At 38.1% G+C, this 25363-nt stretch overlaps 1 protein-coding gene across 2 annotated transcripts in view; it reads left to right on the forward strand.

Moving 5' to 3' along the window:
- Positions 1-25363, forward strand: part of LOC111144875 (BicC family RNA binding protein 1) — a 257684-nt gene that overhangs the window by 217816 nt on the left and 14505 nt on the right. For both annotated transcript variants that reach the window (XM_022499445.1, XM_022499446.1), the window contains exons 5-18: positions 674-832; positions 2485-2538; positions 2978-3172; positions 3627-3878; positions 7269-7400; positions 9458-9644; positions 11674-11835; positions 12452-12648; positions 12786-12918; positions 13453-13609; positions 15674-15839; positions 18463-18502; positions 18895-19049; positions 24781-24937. In XM_022499445.1, coding sequence (XP_022355153.1) covers positions 674-832; positions 2485-2538; positions 2978-3172; positions 3627-3878; positions 7269-7400; positions 9458-9644; positions 11674-11835; positions 12452-12648; positions 12786-12918; positions 13453-13609; positions 15674-15839; positions 18463-18502; positions 18895-19049; positions 24781-24937 — 2146 coding nt within the window. The remainder of the gene's footprint in view (positions 1-673; positions 833-2484; positions 2539-2977; positions 3173-3626; positions 3879-7268; positions 7401-9457; positions 9645-11673; positions 11836-12451; positions 12649-12785; positions 12919-13452; positions 13610-15673; positions 15840-18462; positions 18503-18894; positions 19050-24780; positions 24938-25363) is intronic.

Here is a 25363-nt window from a genome sequence, read left to right on the forward strand (position 1 = left end):
TTCTAATATGATCACAGTTATTCATTATGTCTTAGAATGTTATATTTTGCTTTATTATAACTAATCTTATACTTTGTATTGGTTTAAGTAAACCATGTTACTTCTGGAGCTCTGTGATTTGTTGGCCCTTCCTCATTCTTCCTATCACTGAGAATAACAGGTCTGCTCTGTAAAATTTGACTTACAGTAATAGACAAATTGTGAAAACAACATTTACAAATATTTTCCTATTCAGTTTTGAATTTTATTTTTATTGTTTCTGTCATAGTTCAACACTCCTACTAACCTATATATATTTAGTCTTGTAATTATTTTCATTTTTTTTGTTATTTGAATTAAATGTTTCATGAATAATCTCTGTTAAAGAAAAAACTGAATAATTAATTTGTAATTATGCCTGACTTTATTTAAATGCTGCTTTCCAAAAAGTTATCTTGGTAAAGTGTGTATCTTTCAATTTATTCTGACAGATCTGTCTTAAAGTGAGAATTTCTTTTTTATAGCCAAAGAGAAATAGAAAATATACATTTATAGATTAGGATAATACTACCAAGAAATCTATAGGGTTTCCCGTCGGGTCACTTTTTGTTAGTACTCTTCCCTTGGAGAAAAAGTGTTTTAAGGAGTTGTTCTTTTTTCATGCATCAAGAATTAATACATTATTTCCGTATAGAGTAATCGAGTCACCTTGAAGATGGATGTTTCACATACAGAACATTCCCATGTAATCGGCAAAGGTGGCAACAATATTAAAAAAGTGATGGAAGAAACAGGATGCCACATCCACTTTCCAGATTCCAACAGAAATAACCAAGCAGAAAAAAGCAACCAGGTGCTTTGTCTTTTTGCATGAACTTTTTGCATGAATTAAAGCTTTAATTTTCCATATGCATATCTTTTTTGGGAGACAGAAGCACAAAAATAACCACAGACATACGATATGATCTTGCTAATATGTAGAATCTAAAAAAACAAAACAAAACAAAACAAATGAATAAACAAAAGGCAGAAACAGACCTGTAAATGTAGAGAACAAACTGATGGTTCCCAGAGGAGAGGGTAGTGGGGAGATGGGCAACAATGGGTCAAGGGGAGTAAGAGGTACAGGCTCCCAGTTATGGAATGAATAAGTCATGGGAATAAAAGGCACAGCATAGAGAATATAGTCAGTGGTATTGTAATAGCTATGGTGAACATAGCATAACTTCTAAACTTGTCAAATCACTAAAATCACTTGAAACTGATGTAACATTATGTGTCAACTATACTCAAAAAATAAAAATTAAAAAAATATATATGGCCCCTTTTCAAGGAGACTGAAGGTGCTCTACTTTTTTTAAGAGATGATGCGTAGGTAAGCTATAAACTTTTCATCTCTAAGTGGTTGTAGAAGGGCGGGAGCAGCGTAAATGTGATGGCAACGTAAAGTGAAGTCTCTGAGACAAGGCCCAGAGAGCATAATGTGAGGAAAGGACCTGGAACTCTGCCTACTCCAAGCACGTGTCCACTGCGGGGATTCTGTCTGTAGCCTCACACACATTGTTCTCCAGGGTGCACCACATCACCTTCTCAGAGGCAGTGCCCGGGTGCCCATCTTCCTCGCATTGACTAAATTATGTATGTCTTTAGTTTATACACATTCTTTCTAGTTTTTGTGTTTGAAAACAAATGAAACTCACCTGTCCATACACTTTCAGTATGTGATGATTGGATAGTATTATTTGTGTTATTTGAAAGTTTCCTCTCTAATCACTGTTCTAGAAACTGTCAGCCACAAAGATGAATAAGGTGACAGTCTTTTCTCTGTGGGGACAAATGCGACAGTGACATAAATAAGGAAGATAGAAAGCAATGGCAGTATTCAAAATATTTGACAATTGGTTTGGCACGGGGCATGGTCTATTAGGAACAGTGCCCTAAAGCCCCATGCCTTTACCCTCAGGCAAGATGAATTCTTTAGTTGATGGATCATGGGAAAGTTCAGGGGATCCCAGGAGAGAGCTGGAGGTAGTGTTGGAGCAATAATTATTTTTTACCACCTAGCATAAAGTAGTTCAATATTTACCACCTAGCATGAAGTAGTTCAATATTTTGAGTACTTAACGGCAGCAATAACATTGTACGGTGATGTACAGTACAGACCTGATATACAGTATGCAGAAGTTTAATAAAAGGTAAAAAATACAGTGAACCAGAGAAATGATAAAGTGGACAGGATGGCATTATGGGGACTGTGAAGTTTAGCTAAGTCCAGGGGTTGATGTAAATCAAATGACACCAATCAGCAAAGGAGCTCATTAAAATGCAAATTATGATTAAGTAGGACTGGGTTGGTGCCTGAGATCCTTCGTTTTTAACAAGCTCCCAGTGAAGGGCAGTGCTGTTCTTTCCTGGATGACATTTTGAATGGCAAGGGTGTGGATGGACCGGAGAAACAGATGTGGGCTCGATTAAAATCTAACTTTGTATTTTCTGCTTTTGCAGGTATCTATAGCAGGACAACCAGCAGGAGTAGAATCTGCCCGAGTTAGAATTCGGGTAACTATTTATTACTTTAATACTGTAAATCAGTGTCAGCAATGGTTCCATCATAAGGCAATAAAAATATCTTCATGTATCAGTTTATAACCAAATCGTATGTTCAGTAGTTTGGAAATAGTGACAGAAGTTGTTTGAATGTGTTGAAGATATTTCTTAGATTCCAGATTGTACCTGACTCAGTTTCTCTGACGATTTTAAAATGATGAAAAAGAGGCCCAAGGAAGAATTCCACAGGCTGTTTAAGTTACAAACTCTCAGGTTTCACAAAAGACTCCTTTCATTTGAGAAACTTTACAAACTCTACCCAAGCTTATGTATGTAATAAAAACAATTTACCTTTTAGAATTCCATCCTCAGAAAGGAAGGAATAAGTTATGCACATCTCTAAATGTGTGGTGATTCAGCTGTCTGCTTGGGCTCTCATATTTTCATTTAGGAGCTGCTTCCTTTGGTGCTGATGTTTGAGCTGCCAATCGCTGGGATTCTTCAACCAGTTCCCGATCCTAACTCCCCCTCGATTCAGCACATATCACAAACGTACAACATTTCGGTGTCATTTAAGCAGCGTTCTCGACTGTATGGTGCTACTGTGATAGTACGAGGGTCTCAGAATAACACCAGTGCTGTGAAGGTAAGTAAGTAATTGAGATAATTATAACATCCTAAGTGTACAAATTATGCAAGTTTTATTTTTATTTTTTTTAGATTTTATTCATTTGAGAGAGAGAGTGAGAGATAAAGTGACCACAAGCGGTGAGGGGAAAGGGCAGAGGAAGAGGGAGAAACAGACTCCCTACAGAGCAGGGAGCCTGATGCAGGGCTCCATCCCAGGACCCTGGGGTCACGACCTGAGCCAAAGGCAGACGCTCAAACATCTGAGCCACCCAGTGACCCAAAGCAAATTTTATTTTTTAAAGGATTTTAAATTTTAAATTAATTCATTTTCCAGAATTTTCCTTCGAATTGCATTTTGGTTTATAGAATGTGTTGAGTTTCTCCATAGTTATTAGAAGTGCACTAGAATCTTTCCTTGTATGTGGACAGTTATTCTGTAGGATTATTTCTTTCCTACTCTTCTCTCGTAGGAAGGAACTGCCATGCTGTTGGAACATCTCGCTGGGAGCCTGGCATCAGCTATTCCCGTGAGCACACAACTAGACATTGCAGCTCAACATCATCTCTTTATGATGGGTCGAAATGGAAGCAACATCAAACATATCATGCAAAGAACAGGTGCTCAGATCCACTTTCCTGACCCCAGTAATCCACAGAAGAAATCCACCGTCTACCTCCAGGGCACCATTGAGTCTGTCTGTCTTGCAAGGCAATATCTCATGGTAGGTTTACTGAAATTAGTGTTACAATTTCATTTTATTTTATTTACTTCTTTGGGTACAATGTATGTGGCTACACACACCTTACTACTGTGGTATTTATGAAAACACTTTGGAAGCCTTGTCAAATAAGTTTCTTGCTAACAGGAAGTAAAATAAGAATAAAGTATGTAATCCCTTACAGGCTCAATTTCATTACATAGGCGAGTAATTTCTTTGCAGTATTTTTTTTTTTTTAACTTAAACTAAACACAGAAGAGTATACAATGAAATAATGCACTGTATTTCATGCAGGGTGATTATTTTCACCTGACATGTAGTATTTGTCCGCATTTGACAAAGAAAGTCTATTTAAACAGAAAAGTAAAAATACCTTTTACCCTCAAAGATACAAATTTTGGTAGCATGAAACATGTGAACATTTCTCAGATCTCTGATACAATTTAAAAAATGGTATTCAAGCCACATATTTGTTTTAATGCTTTGAAGTAAATAGCCATTATATAATTCATTACTGCTTCCTATTTAAAATGTGCAGTATTTCTTTTTTTTTTTTAATTTCTTTTCAGTGTTCCAGAATTCATTGCTTATGCACCCAGTGCTCCATACAATACGTGCCCTCCATAATACCCACCACCACCAGGCTCACCCAACTCCCTACCCCTCTCCCTTCCAAAACTCTCAGTTTGTTTCTCAGAGTCCATAGTCTGTCATGGTTTGTCTCCCCCTCTGATTTCCCCCAATTCACTTCTCTCCATCTGCCCATGTCCTCAGTGTTATTCCCTATGCTCCACAAGTAAGTGAAACCATATGATAATTGACTCTCTCTGCTTGACTTATTTCACTCAGCATAATCTCTTCCAGTCCCATCCATGTTGATATAAAAGTTGGGTATTCATCCTTTCTGATGGAGGCATAATACTCCATAGTGTATATGGCCCATATTTTCTTTATCCATTTGTCCATTGAAGGGCATCTTGGTTCTTTCCACAGTCCTTCCTATATTCATTTAAAAGCATGTATTGCATGGAGCACTGGGTGTGGTGCAAAAACAATGAATTCTGGTACACTGGAAAGAAATAAAAAACAACAGCACCGCAGTGTATAGGTTGGTACATATTAACAAAGTGGATCGACTGACATAATGTGGACTTACAAATTATCTTATTAAAAACACCATTGTATTCTCCTGTTCAAGAAATTGACCTTTAGTGACATTTGAAACAGTAGGCCTTAGGCGTGGTCTTTACTAATATTAACTTGCAGAATTTGTTTTTGAGAAACTTTCAGAAAGTCCAATTTTTGCTTTTTAAGAGAGGAGCATAAGCAGGGAGGGAAGTGGCAGTAGGATAAGCAGAGAGAGAATCGTAAGCAGACTCTATGGTCAGCACAGAGCCCAACTCCAGGCTGGATGCCAGGACTCTGAAATCATGACCTAAGCCAAAATCAAGAGTCCAATGCTTAACTAACTGAGCCACCCAGGGACCCCAGAAAATCTGAGAGATAAGAACTTGTTATAATCATTAAGGATTATAATACATAATTATTTTGTTGTGAATGATTTTTTTTTAGCCAAGCTTAGTTTATAAGGATACTTTATTTTTTTAAATTTTTTTAAGGTTTTATTTATTTATTTGATGGAGAGAGAGAGAGAGAGCACATAAGCAGACAGAGCAGCAGGCAGAGGGAGAAGCAGGCTCACCACTGAGCAGAGACCCAGATGTGGGGCTGGATCCCAGGATCCTGGGATTATGACCCGAACCGAAGGCAGCGGCTTACCTGACCAAGACACCCGGGCATCACATAAGGATACTTTTAATATACCACTAGTTAGGTAGCATATTCGTGTCCAAAGATGATTATGATTGCTCTTCATAATTTTCTTTTTTTCTGCTTTTTTTCTTTAGGTATTATTTTAAGTGAACTTTTTCAGGCATTCTGTATAGTTAGGAATTCATATTCATACTTTGATCATACCTACCAAAAATATAAATATGCAATGAGATACAGTATTGTACAATATTAAAAGAAGGGAGTGGGTGCCTCGGTGGGTTAAAGCTTCTGCCTTCAGCTCAGGTCATGATCTCAGGGTCCTGGGATCAAGCCCCGCATCAGGCTCTCTGCTCAGCAGGGAGCCTGCTTCCCCCTCTCTCTCTGCCTGCCTCTCTGCCTACTTGTGATCTCTGTCTGTCAAATAAATAAATAAATAAATAAATCTTTAAAAAAATAAATAAAATAAGGGAGGAAGAGAGGGATAAATTAATAGGCTTTAACCTAGGGGCATCTGGGTGGCTCAGTTGGTTAAGCGTCTGACTCTTGATTTCGGTCAGGTCATGATCTCTGGGTCATGATCTTAAGCCCCAAATTGGGCTCCACACTCAGCACAGAGCCTGCTTGAGTTTTCTCCCTCTACCCTTCCCCCAAGTCATGTATGTGTACTGTCTCTCTCTCAAATAAATAAATAAATCTCTAAAGGAAATGAAAAGCCTTAATATATATTTTAAAACAGAAATCACTTTTATCCATAAGGAAAATAGAACACAGTGATTTCTTTTAATTCTAGTGTATTTGACTATTACTTCTCCTGATACTTATGTACAGAACCCAGCAGTCGGGCTAGTACTGAGTGTCTTGGGAATCAAGTATGAGATTCCTATAGTTAGTAGATTCGGGGCCAGGAAGAAAGCATCAGAGAAAAAAACAAGTGCAGACCTCAGCAGAGCTAAAAAAGTGAGAAAGCTAAAAGAAGAAACAGTAGTAGCACTTTACTCCAGGAAGGAGGTAAGGTTGGAGCTGCACCAGAAGAGAGGTAGGTCTTCAGTTGGTGAAGAAGCCTTTGGGTGAATTGAGACCAAAGTATAGAATCCGTTTGAAAAATAGGAGGCTGGTCTAGCCTGGAGGACGGGGCAGATGTGTGAACATACAGACCTATGATTTTACAAGCAAAGCTGTATCAAAATATGGAGATCTTGAAATGCTGAAACATGGTTAGATTTCATTCAGAAGACAATAGAAACCAGTACTGTAAGTCTTTGAGCAAAAGCACAGGATTAGTCCCCTTGATGTGGTTCAGTGTCTAGTTTCTGGCATCACTAACAAAATGGAAGTCAGAGAATGGATGAATTTTCCGAGGTGGAAAGTGGGTAAAAAACTCAGGGCCAATAACAGAAAATTCAGACACATATAATTTTGTCATTCAAAAATAGTTTGTGCCCTCAGCATTATTTCCACACAAATTCCCTAAGCTTTGTGAAAGCATGTGATTGAGCTTTAATAGTTTGGTTTACTCTTTCAGCCCATAGAATATTGCATTATTTGTAGGCATGTTAAATTATCAGATGTTTAAATGAGTAACGTTTTACCTCCTACACTTTCTACTGTGACATTTCTTAGGGTTGTCTTCCCCTTGTGCTGATGTTTGATATGAAGGAAGAAATTGAAGTTGATCCACAGTTCATTGCTCAGTTGATGGAACAGCTCGATGTCTTCATCAGTATTAAACCAAAGCCGAAACAACCAAGCAAGGTTGGTTCAGATCTAGACCCAGAGGACCACATATCCTATCCCATTCTAGATTAGTTTTTTATTTCATATACATGTGTATTTTCATATACATGGAATTAAATATTCTATATAATATATATGTCATTATATATTATACTGTTATTTAAATATATGTTAGTAAAAACATTTGTTTTTGATCATCATTTTCTTTATGTGTTGGTTTTGGAGTTCATTTTTAATGACCATTATTTCTTACAAACATATGAGTAAGAAAGAAAAGATGTGTTTTTATTAATTGCAACCTGGTAGCTTTCAGCTTTATTAGGTTATCAGAGAGTTGATAAGGCTAAACATTGTCGTAAATGTGTATGTGTACATATCCAATGTAATTTTTAAAATATTTAATTTACGTACTCTTTGCGAGCGACTCTGCTAGCCCTGGAGATTTAAAGAATAGGTGTTCATTCTCTTCAATAAAATAATAAAATAATAATAATAATCAAAAGTAAATAATGATGAGTCCCCCATTCAGTCTTCTTGGAACTTCTCTAAGATGTTACAAAATTTCAATAATTCCATGTATAGTCAAAATTTAATGGAATAAACCTAATGATATTAAATGCTAGTGAGAATGTGAGGAAAGAGGCAAATTGGCATAGCCACTCTGAGGAGCAATTTGGGACCTTCTAATCACACTGAAAATCTGTTATCCTCCTGCCCGCCAGCATTGTACATCCAGTTAGACACCCTGAAGAGACCTATGTACCAGAGTCAAAGGACAAGAATGGTGTGGAATAAAAGAAGCAAGTCGCATAATAACATGTACAGAGTGATAACATTAATGTATCTTTTTATTCTAGTAGGTAAAACCCCCAAATAGTTATGCTTTCCATTTTTTAATTTCTATACATCTTATTATATATGTATCATGCTATAAGGTATATCATAGACAATTTTTATATACGTAAATAACATGGTGTTCAGTGTCCAACTTAAGAAAAACAAGCATGCCTTCATCAAAAGAAAACTTTAAAAGAAAAAGAGAGGTTTGTTTCTAAGTGATAAAATGAGTTTAAAGTTAGAGAACAGGACATTAATTTTATGTATCCTGAAGTGTCATGCTTAACTAATTTGAGTTGACTGGAGTCCCTGCAGACACAGTGACTCCCAAGACTGGAAGATAAAGCCAGAAGAGACACTGTGCATGTGAAGAGTGTCAGGCACAACAGGATCTCCTGGAGTTCAGTAATAAATGAGCCAGGTCAGGGGGCTATAGATGATAAGTGAGAATTCTAGAGCCGCATCTCATCCCAGGGCCATTTAGTTCTGTCTGCCTGACCCGGATGCTGAGTACTGCTTTAACTGTTTTTTCAGTCACAAATTTTCTTTATTGCCCATTGGAGGCTCTCCTCTTGAGTTCACACTTCCAATTTTCTAGAGGAGTCCATTGAGAAAAAAAAATTATTGTTTACAAGTTTGTTTTACCATAAGCTTTGCCATCGGTAATGCCGTCCGTGAGGAACAGGGGTACTTCAAGTTCTGTTAGTTAACTAGTAGGCTATAAATGTCAAACGTAAGTGACTGTTACTATGCAGTCTATATGTGGTGACAAGTTTGAGTTGTTTTGTAAAAATGAGATCAAGGGGAGAAAGCTTTAATGTAACAGCGAGAGGATGCCAAGGGAATGGGCTGTACAGGCAGACCACCTGAGGTCCAGTCCTCTTGCTGCCCCTGCTCAGCCAGGCTGTGACCATGGGTAGGACCCTTATCCTCCCTGAAGGTGAATCAGAATTCCCATCCAGAAGGTTTCTGGCAAGCATCAAGATTTATGTACAGCTTCTATCCCAGTGCCTGGAACACAGGACACACCCAGAAAATTATAACTAACCCTTTATGGTTTTACCACAGGGAGCAAACTTGAGAAATAAGTGGTTAGAATTCTTAAATTGATTTTAAAACCGCATCAATATATTCCTTCCTGGAATCCTTATTACCATATTCATTTCTCACCCACCTCCCCAGTTCATTGTAGACTACTTGCATGTCACCTTTTTCTTTCCCATTATGTGTTTTCATAGTCTGTGATTGTGAAAAGTGTTGAGAGAAATGCCTTAAATATGTATGAAGCAAGGAAATGTCTCCTCGGACTTGAAAGCAGTGGGGTTACCATAGCAACCAGCCCGTCCCCAGCATCGTGCCCTGCCGGCCTGGCATGTCCCAGCCTGGACATCTTAGCTTCGGCAGGCCTCGGACTCACTGGACTAGGTATAAAATTTATTATTACAGCACTTCTCAGTCACTGGGGGATTGCTTAGCCCGTTCCCTTTCTTTCTACCATCTGGAGCTACAGTTTCTAAGGCTATTTTTTTTCCCTTGTCAGGCCCAAAGATTAGGTGAAAAAGCAACAAAACTCACATCAATCCATTTTGGGTTTTTTGTTAGACTCCCAAGATTTTGTACCTAGATTCTTTTTATTTTGGCACAAATAACCAAGGTCTGACTGTTTTATTTTCAGTGGCTGTGTTTGTTCTTCTAAATTAAGAATGCCACTGAGAGTGAAGTGAGCAGGCTGACTATAATTTATGTGTTTGTTCTCTCTTGCATTGGCAGTATTGCCATCCATCCCTAGAGGTAAAGATTATCCAGTTTGCTTTTCAAAAAGTAATTGCAAATCTGTATGAGGGGTAGAAAGAGGGGGAGGTGGGAGCAAGCAGAACCCCGCCTCCCGGTGGTCAGCACAGCGTCACCCAGACACAGGGACTCCAGCTGCAACTACCAAGAGGAGCGGTGACCTGTGTTTCTATCTACAGCACAGAGTAGAAGGTGGAAGAGCGTCATTCCTCGGTGCCATAGCTCTTTGGGAAAGGGGGGGGCGCTTCGTACTTGTGCCCTGTACCGCCTCATTTGTGGAGTCCTGGCTTACAGGCGGGGTTTCATTGCCATACTGCCGTTAGGCCAGGCTCACTACTTTCTTGCACATGTTTCCGTAGCCTTAATACGAAAAGTGAAGGTAATAACCCTACAAAATCCCCTTGCCTCATTCAGTATTGATCTGAGACAGAAAAAACACTCTCCGCCTTCTGTCACTTCTTTTTTCTAACAGCTCTTTCTTGCTTTTAAAAATTATATGATTATAATATGATTAAGATTCCAGGTAGCCCTGTCTAGACACCATTACAGTAAAGACAGACTCTTTCCCCCTTGGCCTCTACTCTCCCCAAATCGTCCCTTCCACTAAACAGTCATAACGACACATGCATGTCAGTCAGGAAGTGCCAGCGAGATAATCTGGCAGGAGCCAAGTTCTTCCTGCACCAGAGCAAAGATTCAGTTACTCAATTTCTAAAATGTTTTCATGTCTATTCCTATCCTGTAATACTTAATACTTTAAATATTCCGAAAAAGTTATATACAATTTCATATTTTACTTTAGAATATATTTAAATGCTTGAAGAGAAGTTTCATTACTTAAATCAAATATTAAATCCTTAAAACAAGCAAAAAACAAACAAAAAAATTGTTTCTGAGAAAAGTTTTTGTACTTACTGAGATGGACCATGGACCACAGGGATGGTCGTGTGTTTTGACAAAATAAAAGCGAACTGTTCCAAGTAACTCGGCCTCTTCACAAACGTAGTCATTCTACTGCAGGAGAACCTTCCCCTATTCTCTGCTAATTTTAAGTGGTTTGAAAAGAGTTTGTTTGGAAACAGAAAACAAGTGAGTTATAGAGAGAAATAAAGATGAGTTTCCAGGGGCGCCTGGGTGGCTCAATGGGTTAAAGCCTCTGCCTTCGGCTCAGGTCATGATCCCAGGGTCCTGGGATCGAGCCCCGCATCAGGCTCTCTGCCCGGCAGGGAGCCTGCTTCCTCCTCTCTCTCTGCCTGCCTCTCTGCCTACTTGTGATCTGTGTCTGTCAAATAAATAAATAAAATCTTTAAAAAAAAAAAAAAAAAAGATGAGTTTCCACTAGAGCAGAAGTATGTTCATCCTGGCAAGTTGAAATGAATGCAAAGCAGCTGGCATTGCTCAGTAACCCTAACTGCGTCCCTGATTTACATACACCTAACTTCTGGTTCTGATCCGCATCTGTTTGTAGATAGTCTGAGTTCTGTGTTGGAGTTGTATCATGTAGTATCTCTTGGGAATATTTGAAAGAAGGTAATCTGTCACTCATAGTATATTTGGAAAATATTGGACTCTCTCACTGTGCATTCCGAATGGCAGTATTGGTGCCCATCTGTATTTTTAATATTGAATGTATGCATATTGACTTGGCATTCATTTATTGCAGGTCTTTTGGGACCTACCACCTTATCTCTAAACACATCAACAACTCCAAACTCACTCTTGAATGCTCTTAATAGCTCAGTCAGTCCTTTGCAAAGTCCAAGTTCTGGCACCCCCAGCCCCACATTATGGGCACCCCCGCTTGCTAACACTTCAAGTGCCACAGGTGAGTATCATTTAAGTACAATCAAAGGCATGTTGGTGTGGTTTTAGGTATCAGTTTTTAAATAAAATGTACCAGTGGTCCTGTTTCCTTAGGGAAAAATTATGGTTCAAAGCATACTGCAGCTAAAAAGAAACTCCCCAGTGTGTAAATTAGTTAAAATGAAGCATGACAAAGCAGTGAGTTTTTAATAAAAGTAGAATATAATCTTCCGACATGACAAACAGATCAGGAAAAAGAGTGTGATGAGCGGGAAGCAGTGGCAAAAACACATGAAGCTCACTGACCTCATAATTAGGAAATGTCGGTTCCAGTTGGACGGATGTGCCTGATAGTTATATGGACGTGCTAAATCTAGCTAGTTTCCTCCTCCATCCAGTGAAGAGCTTAGGTTAAGTATTCTCTCAAGTCTTGTTCGATTTTAACATTGTTTTGTTTAACATTGTTTTGTGTTTTTATAGTAATGGTAAACCTATTTACAGAGTGGTATCAAAACTCAACTCTTTTGACTTTGTAGTAGCAAAAATGAAGTTTTTTGGTTTTACTGAAAATAATAAAGTAATATTTGTTGAATATGAGTTTTTTTTCTAATATCTGTCTGCATGAAATGTCATTGTAGGTTTTTCTGCCATACCGCACCTTATGATTCCATCTACTGCCCAAGCCACATTAACTAATATTTTGTTGTCTGGTGTACCCACCTACGGGCACACAGCTCCATCTCCCCCTCCTGGCTTGACTCCTGTCGATGTCCATATCAACAGTATCCAGACAGAAGGCAAAAAAATCTCTGCTTCTTTAAATGGACATGCACAGGTAACGTCCTTTGCTAGAGGAGTGTGATCTATGCTGTTTCTAAGAGATAAGCTGCTGGTAATATGTTTAAACTTCCACTTGAAATGAATTTTAGAATTGTGGCCATATCTGTATGTTATTTTCTGTTATCATTTTAGTCTCCGAATATAAAATATGGTGCAATAGCCACTTCATCACTTGGAGAAAAAGTACTGAGTGGGAATCACAGTGATCCATCTAGACAGACAACCGGACCTGAGCAGCCATCTCCCAAATCAAACCCTGTGGAAGGTAACTTTCCTTCTGAACGTCAGCCTGGTCTGTTACCCGGATAAAGGGGTTCGTAAAGTCTCTGTGGTGATTTCAAGTTGGTTTTGCTAACCATTTATGACTCATCCTACCTCAAGTATGCAGAAAGACATCTGGAATGAAATTCCAAAGAACACAGGGCAAAATAAACTGAAAAACACTTCCCACAGAAAGAATGACTTCCCATTACATTGGAACTTCCTAAATTAAAGTGGATGTAATTGTGTAAGAGGAAAGCATCAATTTAGTAAATGTATACATATAATTTTTTTCCAAGTAGAGTATTTCTTTTCTTAAAACGCTTCCACCCCTAATAAATCTTTTGAAAATGTGAGGGTCTTCTCTTTAAATTTCATCTTGAATGAAATTTGGGACAGCCTGAATTTAAAGTGTCTTCTTTGCATCTGAAAGCTGTTTTACCTGGGTCTCCCTTGAGTTGGGTTCTGATTTGTTTCCATCACAGGTGGATGTTGATGATAAGGTGACATTTGGATTTTCACTTTATCCCTTCTGCAGGTTGTAACGATGCTTTTGTTGAAGTAGGCATGCCTCGAAGTCCTTCCCATTCTGGGAATGCTGGTGACTTGAAACAGATGATGGGTCCTTCCAAAGTTTCCTGTGCCAAGAGGCAGACAGTAGAACTGTTGCAGGGCACAAAAAACTCACACTTACAGTATGTATTTTAATCTTTAAAAGTCCTTGATCCTTTGAAAGAAAATGTCTAACACGCTGGATTTGTTTTAAACTCAGTAGTTGGTGTTCTTTAGTTCAAGTGAGTTTGATCTATTCCAAGAGTGTTTTTTATTTTTCTTTATAATATTCTTTTTCCTTTTAAAATTTCTACTAAGGAATACTATCTGGTAATTTTCACTCTCTGTCTTCTCTATAGTGATTGGATTTGTATCTGGGTTCTCTAAACCATCTCTGTGCTCTGAAACTTTAACATCCTCCCTGCTCTTCAACAGGGCAATATTTACTCTCTGATTTTTCTGTTGGAAATTTTCCTCCTGTGAATTCTCTTTTGTTTTGCTTTGAATTTCCAACTTAAACTATGCTTCCTTGTTCCAAGGTAGTTAATTGCAAACTATGGTAATAAATTCTTGACAGTTTCATGATTTTATTTATTACAAACCACCATGAGTATAAATACATATATTGTAGTAACTATAACTCTCCATTACCATAATAGCACAGTTACAAATGTGTTATCCTTACTCTATCTTCTTTTTCTATTTTTTTTTCAAATAGATAGTGTATTCACACTTTTTTAAAAAAGGCAATACAGTGGCATGCCTCTATGTTGAAAGATTTTGCTCCTCTCCATCTCCATCTACCCAATTTCCTCTACTGTCTTATTAGTTTTCTTGTATATCTTTACCAGGGAGACTATCTTAAGACAAATATAGTCTTTATATTTTTATTTCCTGTGTTTCTTACCGAAATCTGTTTTGCTTTTATAAACTCTTTGATCAGTTAACTACTCTCGTTCCCATTTTGTCCAAATCTGCTTTATCTGTGTTTTTCCTTACGTGGTACTAGTAGCCACGGTGACCATTATTCAGCGTAGGTTAGAGAAGTAAATTTGCTTTCTTCCCTGTGTGGAAGCATTTGAAAGGTATGCCTGTTCCTTTCATCATTAAATAAGTTCTGAACTTACCTCTCATCTAAATTAAGCTGCAACCTCCAGAATGGTCCCTCTGTCGCTACCCTTTCAGCAGCTCAGTCGGTCCTTTATTTTGTTCCAGCAATTTTTTTGAACACGGAAGTCTGATCTTGTCAGACTCTGGCTTTAACGGCACCAGTCGTCCACATGGCTTGCTTCCTTTGCTTTGCTTACACTGTTCTCTGGGCCTTCACAGGCCGCTGCCTGCCCAACCTGCAGAGGCCCTTCGCATTCAGTTCTGATGTCCTGTGTGAAGCCACTGGGAACTTTTGTCAAGCAAACAAAGTGCATTGCTCCTCCTCTTATATTCCAGTAGCCTGCTGCCAGTTCTCCTGGCACAATGGAACAGTGAATGACAAAAGAAAGAATGAACCAATCAGATCAGCTCTTTTCCTAATACTGTTCCTTATTTCTCTTTTACTTGAGCTTAACGTGCCCTTGGATTTGAACTTGAGATGCATGTATAGGGCATTACCAATCTTGCAATTCAGATTATTTTTCCTATTTTAAGGAACATTTTTATGTTCATCCATGTACCCCTGAACAGGTGTTGGGAAATACTTATTTATATGAAACCTGTGTCATAGTAGATTTGTTAGCAATACCCTATGCATTTCACACACAGGAACTGGATCATCTGCATGCCTTCAGTTTGACTTGTTTCTGCTTAGACTGTGTATGCACGAGTCATTGCTATCTCTTTGACGTATCCAAATTAGAAATCTTGTCTGTGTGTCTGTTCTGTATGTATCACAGACATATGCCAAACATACTACATATAATGTTTGTGAAAATGTGTCATGAAATAGTTTCAACTCCAGCTCTAGAGTCATATGCTTGGGTTAAAATTGCAGCACTACCGTTTACTTAGAGGTGTGACCTTGGTTGAGGTACATGGTTATCTGTAAAATGGGAATAATTTGACTGCCTACCTCAGAGCGGCCTTGTGAAGATGAAATGAAATAATACATGTAAATAGTTAACAGTGGTAAACATAGAGTAAATGTGCACATAGGAAACATTCAGTACATTTGTATATAAACACGGACTGTTAAATTCCAAACTGTTTCACAGCAGCACTGACAGGTTGCTCTCGGACTCTGAGCTGAGTGCTGCAGAAAGCCCTTTGGCTGACAAGAAGGCTCCCGGAAGTGAGCGTGCGGCGGAGAGGGCTGCAGCTGCCCAGCAAAACTCCGAAAGGGCTCGTCTGGCCCCACGGCCATCCTATGTCAACATGCAGGTAATGAGGAGAAACGGGAGAGTTATCTACATGTGGGGTGGTAACTTAGGGAGTGGGGAATTCTGCAAATGTTTAACAATAGAGCACGCTAGTCCAAATTAAATTTAAATATATAGGTAGTAGTTAGGAATTGGTTTTGTAATAAACATTAAAAATAAAAAGCTTGAGTAAGAAGAATTCTTTAAAGTGTATTAAAATTCACAATAAGATGGTCTGTGTCGCTATGTCTTATGTAATGATATTATTTCTCTGTTACTTAAAGTTTAGATAAATATGAAAACTGTTATTTTTAAGTATCACTGCCTCATAACATAGTCTTGGATAAATATATCTTTCTATCTGTTTAATGGAGATGATAAATTTGGTGTCATTTAGAGAGTTATAAAAATAATTAAAGTGAAGTTTAGGTTTTTGAAAGTAGATGCCAAGTATTATTGAAGACTATGTTAGTTGAGAGATGTATGATCATATTAAACAGTTTCTTCAGCAGGGATCTTCTCTGTATCCATTTTTAAAGTATTAGGCCAGTAAATCAAAATACTATTGATCATAAAATTCAGAAATTTGATTTCCATATAAATGACAATATGAGAAAGAAGGATTTCGTACTTTGTGCTTTTAGAGACTCTTATAAACATTTGATTTCAGTGTCAGAATTACTGGGTAGTCTTTCCTACTTTATAGTAGAAGATTTATTATCTCCAGCCTCCCCCACCTCCCCAGAAAAGGGGAAAGCTTTTCACAGAATCTTAAAAACAAGCTGTCACTGCTATGTCAAAGAAAGTAATTTATGTCACTAAATTATACCTCTATAATTTTAGTGAAAACTGCAGTTCAGTCCTGCTTGTCTTTTTTTTTAATCCTTCACATTTGAACATTTTCATGAGTTATTAGATGAATGTTTTTACAAAACCTGTGTCTTTTTTAGAGTGTCAAAGTTAAAAAAAAAAACACATTTGTTACATTTTTCCTGATGGATTTATTTTCAGTTAATATAAATTAAAACTTTAATTATACGAAGTACCCCATCCCCTGTATGATTCCTTTTGGTTTTTGTCCCTCTTGTAGTTCTCTTCTTTTCCATCAGATTTATACCTAGTGAATCATTTTCACATTCCTTTCTTTTAGGATGGATGAGAATGTTCTTGGTAAAAGAGTTTTAACTTAGATGTATTTATGCTATTAATGAAGAGCTAACTTTTTAAATTGCTAAAAACTCAATGGTAGTAGTCACCAAGCATTTACAGAGAAAGACTGAAGATTTCACGGATTCCTGCACCTAAAAATGATCTCTGTCTCCTGACCCTTCTTGGAACGCTGCATCTCTAGCTCTCTCTTCACACTTACCTTACTTCCTAATTTATTTTGTAGTCATTTATTTTTTTTTAAACACATCCCTGCTAAGATTCTGTGTATTTTGAGGCTCTAGACCCTTGTTGATTCATTGTTGTATTCTTCTACAAAGAGCAGCATAATCTCTTTAAACAGAAGACTCAATATTTACTGAACAAGTGAATTTAGGATCTAATCATTAAAAGTTGATTTTAATTCCCAATGCCATTTTAGACCTATAATTTCAAAAACACCAAACTATGTTATCTGAAGATCTGGCTCTCCTGATTTACTGTCATTTTCTTAGAGTTAATCACACATCCTAGTTTTGTCTGGGTCAGCCCATTTACTTTTATAATTCTGGCCTAATTTTTATTTGTAACACATTTCTCTCTCAGAAATACCGTTTCAGAGCATACATTATACAGGCATGCTAGATCTAACAGTATAGTCCTCCTAGAGGAAGGGTCAAAAGAGCTCTCACCAACTGGTTCTTGGCCCTCTTGGTAGGCCTTTAAGACATTCTTAAATCAAACCTTAAATAGTCCCTAAATTGGAGAGCTGAGAACACTGGGTTTGCATTTGAGATGTAGCTGTGTCTGGACTGCTTTCTTCAAAATGACCTACCTTGGTCCTCGGTAGACGTATGACTGAAGTCACTTATTCATTGTGAATGGAAAGAACAAATGGTGACATCCTAGACCAGTAGAAGAAGTAGCTAGGTTTAATTTTATTGCATGGCTTTAATGTCATTACAGATCAAAGCTAGGCATTTGTCATTTATCTCACTTCAAAAGCAAGGACTGTGCCAATTAGGCTAAATAATTTAAATTGTCTTAACATCATCCCATTTCAGGCCATGATTTACTTAAGTGAGGAGGGGATGTAGAGAAACAAAGAGACCAGTAGATAACCAGAAAGCATTTTGGTAATGCCTTATTTTGGGAAACTTAGCCTATTATTGGGTTATTCACTATACTTTAGCATCTGTTGGCCCTGGTGTGTTAAATACTCACAATAAATAGGATTTTTTCCCTTTTGAAGAAAAATTTCTAATTCTTATCACTTTCATGTTAGAAGTAGTTAATTTATTCTAATTAATTAGTTTGAAAACATGTTTAAATTTATCAGACTTGTGCTACATTACTATCATATTAATGGTACAAAGCTTAGCATGTGTCCCAGACAGATTCATGGGCTGTAGTCAAAACCTTTGTTCTCTAATTATGGGGTATTGGCAAGACATTTGGACAGACTGGCAATAAAGATATTTTTTCTCTTTTATTTTCAGGCATTTGACTATGAACAAAAGAAACTGTTAGCAACCAAAGGTATGTGCTGTGTTAATGATCAATACTTTGATTTTTTTTTTTCTAGGAGACCATAAAAAGTTTCCTAGTAGTCATGTTGAATTGAGAAATTGGACCTTCATGAAAAGAAACCTACAATGTTTAGGTTCAAGTTACACAAATTTTGTTGGAGATGAATGTGTTTTGTTGAATAGATTAGCATTAGATCAATTAAGAAATAATGTAACATTTTTCAATTTACTGTTACTTTGTATAAGGTATTTTATGAAGGTACTTTAAGGCATTTCATGTTAAGAAATAATATGCAGTGATAATTTCTTTACGTATATCAAAGAAACAACATTCATCAATATTTTATTTTAGAAAAAACATTAAAAATACCAAACATTTGTTTTATATGCTGTCTCCCAAAGCTATGTTAAAGAAACCAGTGGTGACAGAAGTCAGAACACCCACAAATACCTGGAGTGGCCTGGGGTTTTCTAAATCCATGCCAGCCGAAACCATAAAGGAGCTGAGAAGGGCCAACCATGTGTCCTATAAGCCCACAATGACAACGACTTTTGAGGTTCGTAGAGTCATGACTTACCCACTCTTCCTCTCTGTTCTTTCAGCAAAGGAGTGGTATCATTCTTTATTTACATAAGGAAAAGTTGTTAATGGTGATTTGTTCTAATTTCTGTTCCTGTAAACATATTGCTATCAAATTGATACAGTCTAATACATTATGGTCTTTACCTTCACTCAGAGTTGTTGATTAGCTACTAAAGAGAATGTAAATTTGGATAAATTGTGATTTTGTTAGGGGGACAGTGTCACAAATGATAGTGCAGGGCTGAGATTAAGCAAAGGACAGATGTAATATTCCATAAAAGTTATAAAGACTCCCTTTATTTAAGGGTATCACTCACCAGCAGACCCACTGTAGGGGGGCAAAAAAAAAAAAAAAAAAAAAACACTCAACAAAAGTAAGTTTTCAGATGTGAGTTAAAATTTAGCATGTTCAGATGTGCCAGGAACACAGCAGGAAGTATCATAAACAAGAGCTCCGAAATTTTATGTTTCCCAGATGTTGGCTGCACGGCTCAGGGTGAGACTGGGAAGCTGGCATCCTTGCCGCATGGGGAAAGGATCCAATGTTCTGTACTTCTCAGCCAAGCCGCACGTGACTTGCTAAGCAAAGCCTTTTCAATCTGACAGTATCAGATTTTTGGCTGTAAGCCTTTTGGGAGTTGGGGTGGAATTAGAGCACACATATGCAGACTCAGTACTGGGGAGAGTATACACACCCAAACGTGGATAAAAATCATGAGTCCAAGAATCACAGTGTTCAACCAGAATGCTTGTAGGCTGAAAAACAAATACTGGTTAAGGGTTTCATAATTGTTAGTATAATAACTAGCAATTGTAGATTGGTCTTCTTTTCTCCACCAATTTTCCTTATAATAAATTAGACTGTTGATGAAAGGCAAAAGCAAACATGCAATTTTTTTTCCCATTGCTTTTAAGTGTAAAAGAAAATACTAAAAAGCACAGTCTCTTACAAATTTCATTGTCAGATTTACAGTAGCGGCCTGGAAGCCTGTATTTAAGGACTGAAGTTAATGTCAGCAGCTAGAATGTAGGAACCGTTATGAAAAATTTTGAGGCTCTAGGAGGCACACTCCTCTTTCTGCCATTGTAGCTCTGAGAGAAAATAAGCTTTCCTTTTGTTGGCGGAGACCTTAAAACCGCTGTGCCAATTCTGAGGGGTTTAGCTGATGCACCTGTGGTCATCAGTTTCACTCACTTGGCTTTGGCAGAATGGAGTGTTAGGTGGCTGATCGTTTTTCTGTAGTTTCAGAGATGAAATTACCCTAGAAATGCTATTTGAGTTGTGTCCTCAAAGACCTGAAGGATTGCCGGTTGAAATGATGATCATTCTGATAACGTAGTGGTCAAGTGAAAGGGCTGTGGGACTGGTACATGGACAGCTCTGAGGAATGACTTCTCCCCTCTGAACCTGTTTTCTAATTTGAGTTGTTCTGAGGATTACCTGGAAGAAGGCACCCAGTATGTAGCATGCCGTGTGGTAAGTTCTCATAATATTGAGCAGCTACTGTTCTTTGAAATGGAGAACTTTACCCTGAAGGAAACCAAACACTGGCTGAAATCTGAGATTATGTATATGAAAGCTCTTTGCTGGAAATATTATTGCATATCAAACTAGATTTGCTTTTTATATCCAAAGGAATACCTCAGAGTATTATGTGAACACATACTGTGCTAAGAACAATTATCTTAAATCACATAATTTCTTTATGATTTATAACAGTGCATTTTCATCCATAAGCTTATTCAAAGCTACAAGCTCCCAGTGAGGAAAGAGAGACCCTGATCAGTTAAGTGTCTTACTTGAGGTCATGGCAGTAGGTGTCACAGAAAGGAGTTGAGTTTATTTTTCAAAATTTCCTTATATTTCTCTTATTAATGGTTTAACCCAAGAGAGTACATAGCAAAGGTGATAAGTAAATGATCTAGAACCATGTTGCCATTGCTTAACGTATATAAGATTCACATTGGAGAGCTTGGTAGAAATGCACATGCTTCCTCCAGGATCTCATTCATCAAATAAGGAGCCAGAATTAAGAATCTACATTTTCAGCAAAAGCCTAGTATGATTCTGATGCAGACACCCTTCTAAAAACACTGGTCTAAAGAGGGATAACCCTAGGAAGAGGATGCTGAAATTATTTTAAAACCTAAAAGACTCTTTGCTCCAGCCCCTGTCCAAGGATAGACCACTTTCTCGAGGCAGGGATGTGCCGGGTCTGACTCAGTGCCTGAACTCCCTCCTGTGGCTTTTCTTGCTTTGGCTATCTTGGGCTAGCCTGTTCCCCCTTTGTGGTTAATGTCTAGCAATCTGTTCACACTGGAAGGTAGGGGAGAGGGTGTGAGCAGCTAGATCAGTGCATGGGCTCTCACCATGTAACCTGCATTTATTTACAGGCCCTTCAACAATGCTGATGAAAAGATATAACCACACTTTCTTTGGTAATGGTGTTCTAGCTTTTCCCTGTTATGTAGGACTTGAACTTTTCTTCATGCATCCCAAATCCATTGAAAGGGAATGAAAGCGTCCCTTACAATAACAAGATTTAAATTTGTGCAATTGTTATCTGCACATGCATGCCTTTTTCTTTATTCTGCCATAGCTCAGAGGGCTTAAACACTGAGCAGTGAGGATTGCTTCTTAGGGTTAGCACATGGGGACAGGGTGTGATGGAGAAGGACCTGGGGAAAGTAGGGAGAACTTAAACATTTTTATTAAAGAATTAACCACATCTCTGCCTACAGCACTAATATTTTGAAATTAGAAGGTGGCAACAAACACTCGTTTTCCCTTATTCTTTAGCAAACCAAACCAAACCAAACCAAATGGACAAGTGGAATGCTGATCTATGAGAAGAAGCATGTTTAGCCAGTAGGTTCTGATAGGAATGTGCTGCTCACTCCGTGTGCCAGGGATCAAGGCTCACAGAATTTCCTGCTCTAGGAAGCTTGCTTGAGGCAAGAAATGGATGCTTTGAGCTTCTTAGTCAGATTTCTGAGAAGCTAGACTTGAGCAGTTGTTTCCAGTTTTAGGGCAGCTTTGAGAAATGAGCCTGTTCCAAAGAGCTCCTTCAGATAAGATGCCGGCAGCTTGAGGCATTTTTTGTTTTCTCCAAGACTCAAAAATATGACCCCATCCACTTGATCAAATACTGAGACACAAAAGCTTGAGCAAAAGGCTGCTTTCACCTACAGTATCTCTGCCACATCAACAGAAATATGAAAGGTCTAGGATTTTCCTTTTCTGTTTGCTACCCCTCTCTGCCGCATATTCCCTGAAGCAAATGAAAACATGTTTTGGGACTCAAAGATGGTTTTTGATTTCCCCACCACTAAGAGTAATGAGATTGTTTGATTATTTTAAGTCTTACAAATCCAAGAATGGAGATGAGCTGTTCTTTATGGTACTTTAAATTAGTGAGTAGATAGTGAACTCATAGATACCACAAGATTATGTTTTACTTAGTGTTTTTAGAAATCACCATGTTTCGTCAGGTCTGACATAGCCGTGTGTATCAAGTCGGCTTAGATCTTAGATGAATGTGTTTTTATGCTAAAAAATAGTTTAGATGAAGAATTTTAAATATACATATAAATACTACAGTAATGATCTCATTGATGTTTCTGGTTATTGCCAGTTTTGAGCATATTCTTATTTCCCTTGTTACACTGGATTTATCTTGGTTGAAGTATAATATTAAAGATGATTTCAACTGAAAACACTAGTTCTTTCATCTCAGGAGCCTTTCTTTCCTCTGCCCCTTCCCAAAAGTCAGCAAAGTGCATCCCATAGAAGTGGGAAAAGATATTTATAGATTCAGTAATTCCACAAATATTTATTAAACATCTTTTTTGTTTCTGGAGACAATTTTAGGGATACAGTGCTCGAACACAGCTTCAATTTTCTTTTTGGTGGGTACAGAGAGATACAAAACAAACAAACAAGAAGTCTTTAGGTGATTAAAAAAAATCCCTCGTAAATATAAGACAGAGATGCTTTACATTAGATGGTTATAGCAGACCTTTATAAGCAGATGACATTTAAGCTAAGTTCTAGATGACAAGAACGGGCCAGCCTTGTGAAGATTTAGGGAAACAGTAATAGAGCTTGATCACCTGAAGATGGAACCAGCTGGTACGTTCATGGAGGAGAAGTTGGGTAGGGTGGTAGAGTGTTGAAGACTGAGAGTTTGAGAGAGAGGAAGAGGATCAGTTAGGGAGCACCTCAGCCCATGGCAAAGTACTAGAAAAGCATTATAAGACTTCATACAGAAGGTATCATTTGTTCTAATTTGCTTTTTTTTTTAAACCAACCTAGTTGCTTTATGAAAAATGGATATTGGGGTGGGAGGCAAGAGTAGAATAAAATATTCGTGAGGTAGCTACAGGTTACAGTTGTGGAGATGGAGAGAAGTAGGTAGATTTGGGGTATGTTTAGAGATGACATCGATAGAATTTGTTGATGGATTTGATGTAGTGGGGGAAGGTGACATGAGGACAACTTAGAAGCTCAGCTTTAGCAACGGGGTGAGATGTAGGAATTCTGGGGGAGGAGTGTGTATGAGTGTAGCTAGTAGGGATGGGTAATCAGCAATTCAATTTCAAGCATTCTAAGTTTAAAATGCCTACAGGACAGTAGAATGGAGTGTCAGATTGGCAATTTAATTATTAAAAATTTCAGTAGGGAAGTCAAATCTGGAGATAGAAGGTTGGAAGTCATGGTTGTCATTAAGCTCTGAAAGAGGTTGAGATAACTTAATGAGAAAGTATAGAGAGAGACAAGAAGGAATGCTAGGGCCAACCCCAGGGTAATGTGATGTTTGGAGTGGAAAAGGGGAGGAAGATCCTACAAAGCCACAGGGAATAGGCTGAAGACATGGGGAGTGTGGTTTCATGATGCCTTGAAGAAAAAAGTGTTAAAAAGGGAAGGCATGGTTATGCTGCTGTGAAACTGAATTAAGTGAGTTTACTGAATAGTGAAAGATTCTCTTAGAATTCCCCAACATACTACTTTGAAAACCAGAGAATCCTGACTTGAATACTGTAGTACAGTACAAAGTAAAATGCCAGTGATTAAATAAATGAATGAATAAATGCAAATTCAGTGCACATGTTGAGATCTTTTACATTTTTATATTTGGGGAGAGGAATTTAAAAAGGTAAATTTTTTCAGGTATTTGTAATTTATTGGAAAGACCCTATCATTGTTGGGATGAGGGTTACATGGAAAAGATGGCAGCCCTCTCCACTCTGATTCACTTAGCCTAGGAGCTGTATTCCTATCAAAGGGTTGGGTGTAGCCACACATCTTCCTATTTGTCCTTCGTAGGTGATCCAAGGCAGAGAATCTCTGCTGTTCCAGCTGGAAGATTTGTTTTGTAGTTCCCCAAAATAGGGAGGACTCTGAGTATCTACTGCTCCAAAACTTAGAGGAGCAAGGCTTTATCCTGAGGGCTCTCAGAACTCTGTTGGGCACTCTGATAATGAAGGAGAAAGACTTCATTGCGTATATTACCAGGTGTCCTTGGTGGCTGGAGAGCAGAGGCCATATATACAGGTACCACAGACTCCTGAGAATCAGCATGTGTGGGAAAACTGCAGTGGTTGAACAGAGAAGTAATTGGTGATGGTCTAATGTAGATTCTCTTCTCCTCAAATCTTAGGAAACCTACCTTAATATGTCCACATCTGACTTTGATTATTTACAGGGCTCATCAATGTCCCTCTCAAGGTCCAGCAGTCGTGAACACTTGGGAAGTGGAAGTGAATCTGATAACTGGAGGGACCGAAATGGAATAGGACCCCCAAGTCCTAGTGAATTTGCAGCTTCTGTTGGCAGCCCCAAACGTAAACAAAACAAATCAAGTGAGCTTTGACTTTTCTTCATACTTTTAGATGTAATCAGCCTGAAATTTGTCTGTTTGATTTAGGGTGATGCTCGGATATAAACTCTGGACCCCCTACCTTCAAGTATTTAGCATAATCCTATGCCACCTCCTCTATGAAGCCTTCCCCATTTTTCCAGGTGAAGTAGAGGGCGTAATTCTCTGCTTTCATGGCCTTTTGTCTGTGCTTTCACTTAGCACTGCTTATACTTGCATTTTTATACTTGCGGAGAATTTGAGCTTCACAAGCTAGGAAACACATTTATTCATTCAGCAAGCACTCACTCATTGCCCGGGTGCTGAGTGTTCTGTTAGGCTGCGCCTTATTTGTTGTTTCTTCCCAAGAGTCTAGCAGTTCCGACACTTACTAGGCACTCAGTAGATGTTTGTTGAATGAACCTATGGC

Source organism: Enhydra lutris, unplaced genomic scaffold (genome assembly GCF_002288905.1).
Source record: "Enhydra lutris kenyoni isolate GAN:26980312 unplaced genomic scaffold, ASM228890v2 scaffoldscaffold12, whole genome shotgun sequence".
Taxonomy (NCBI): Eukaryota; Metazoa; Chordata; class Mammalia; order Carnivora; family Mustelidae; genus Enhydra; species Enhydra lutris.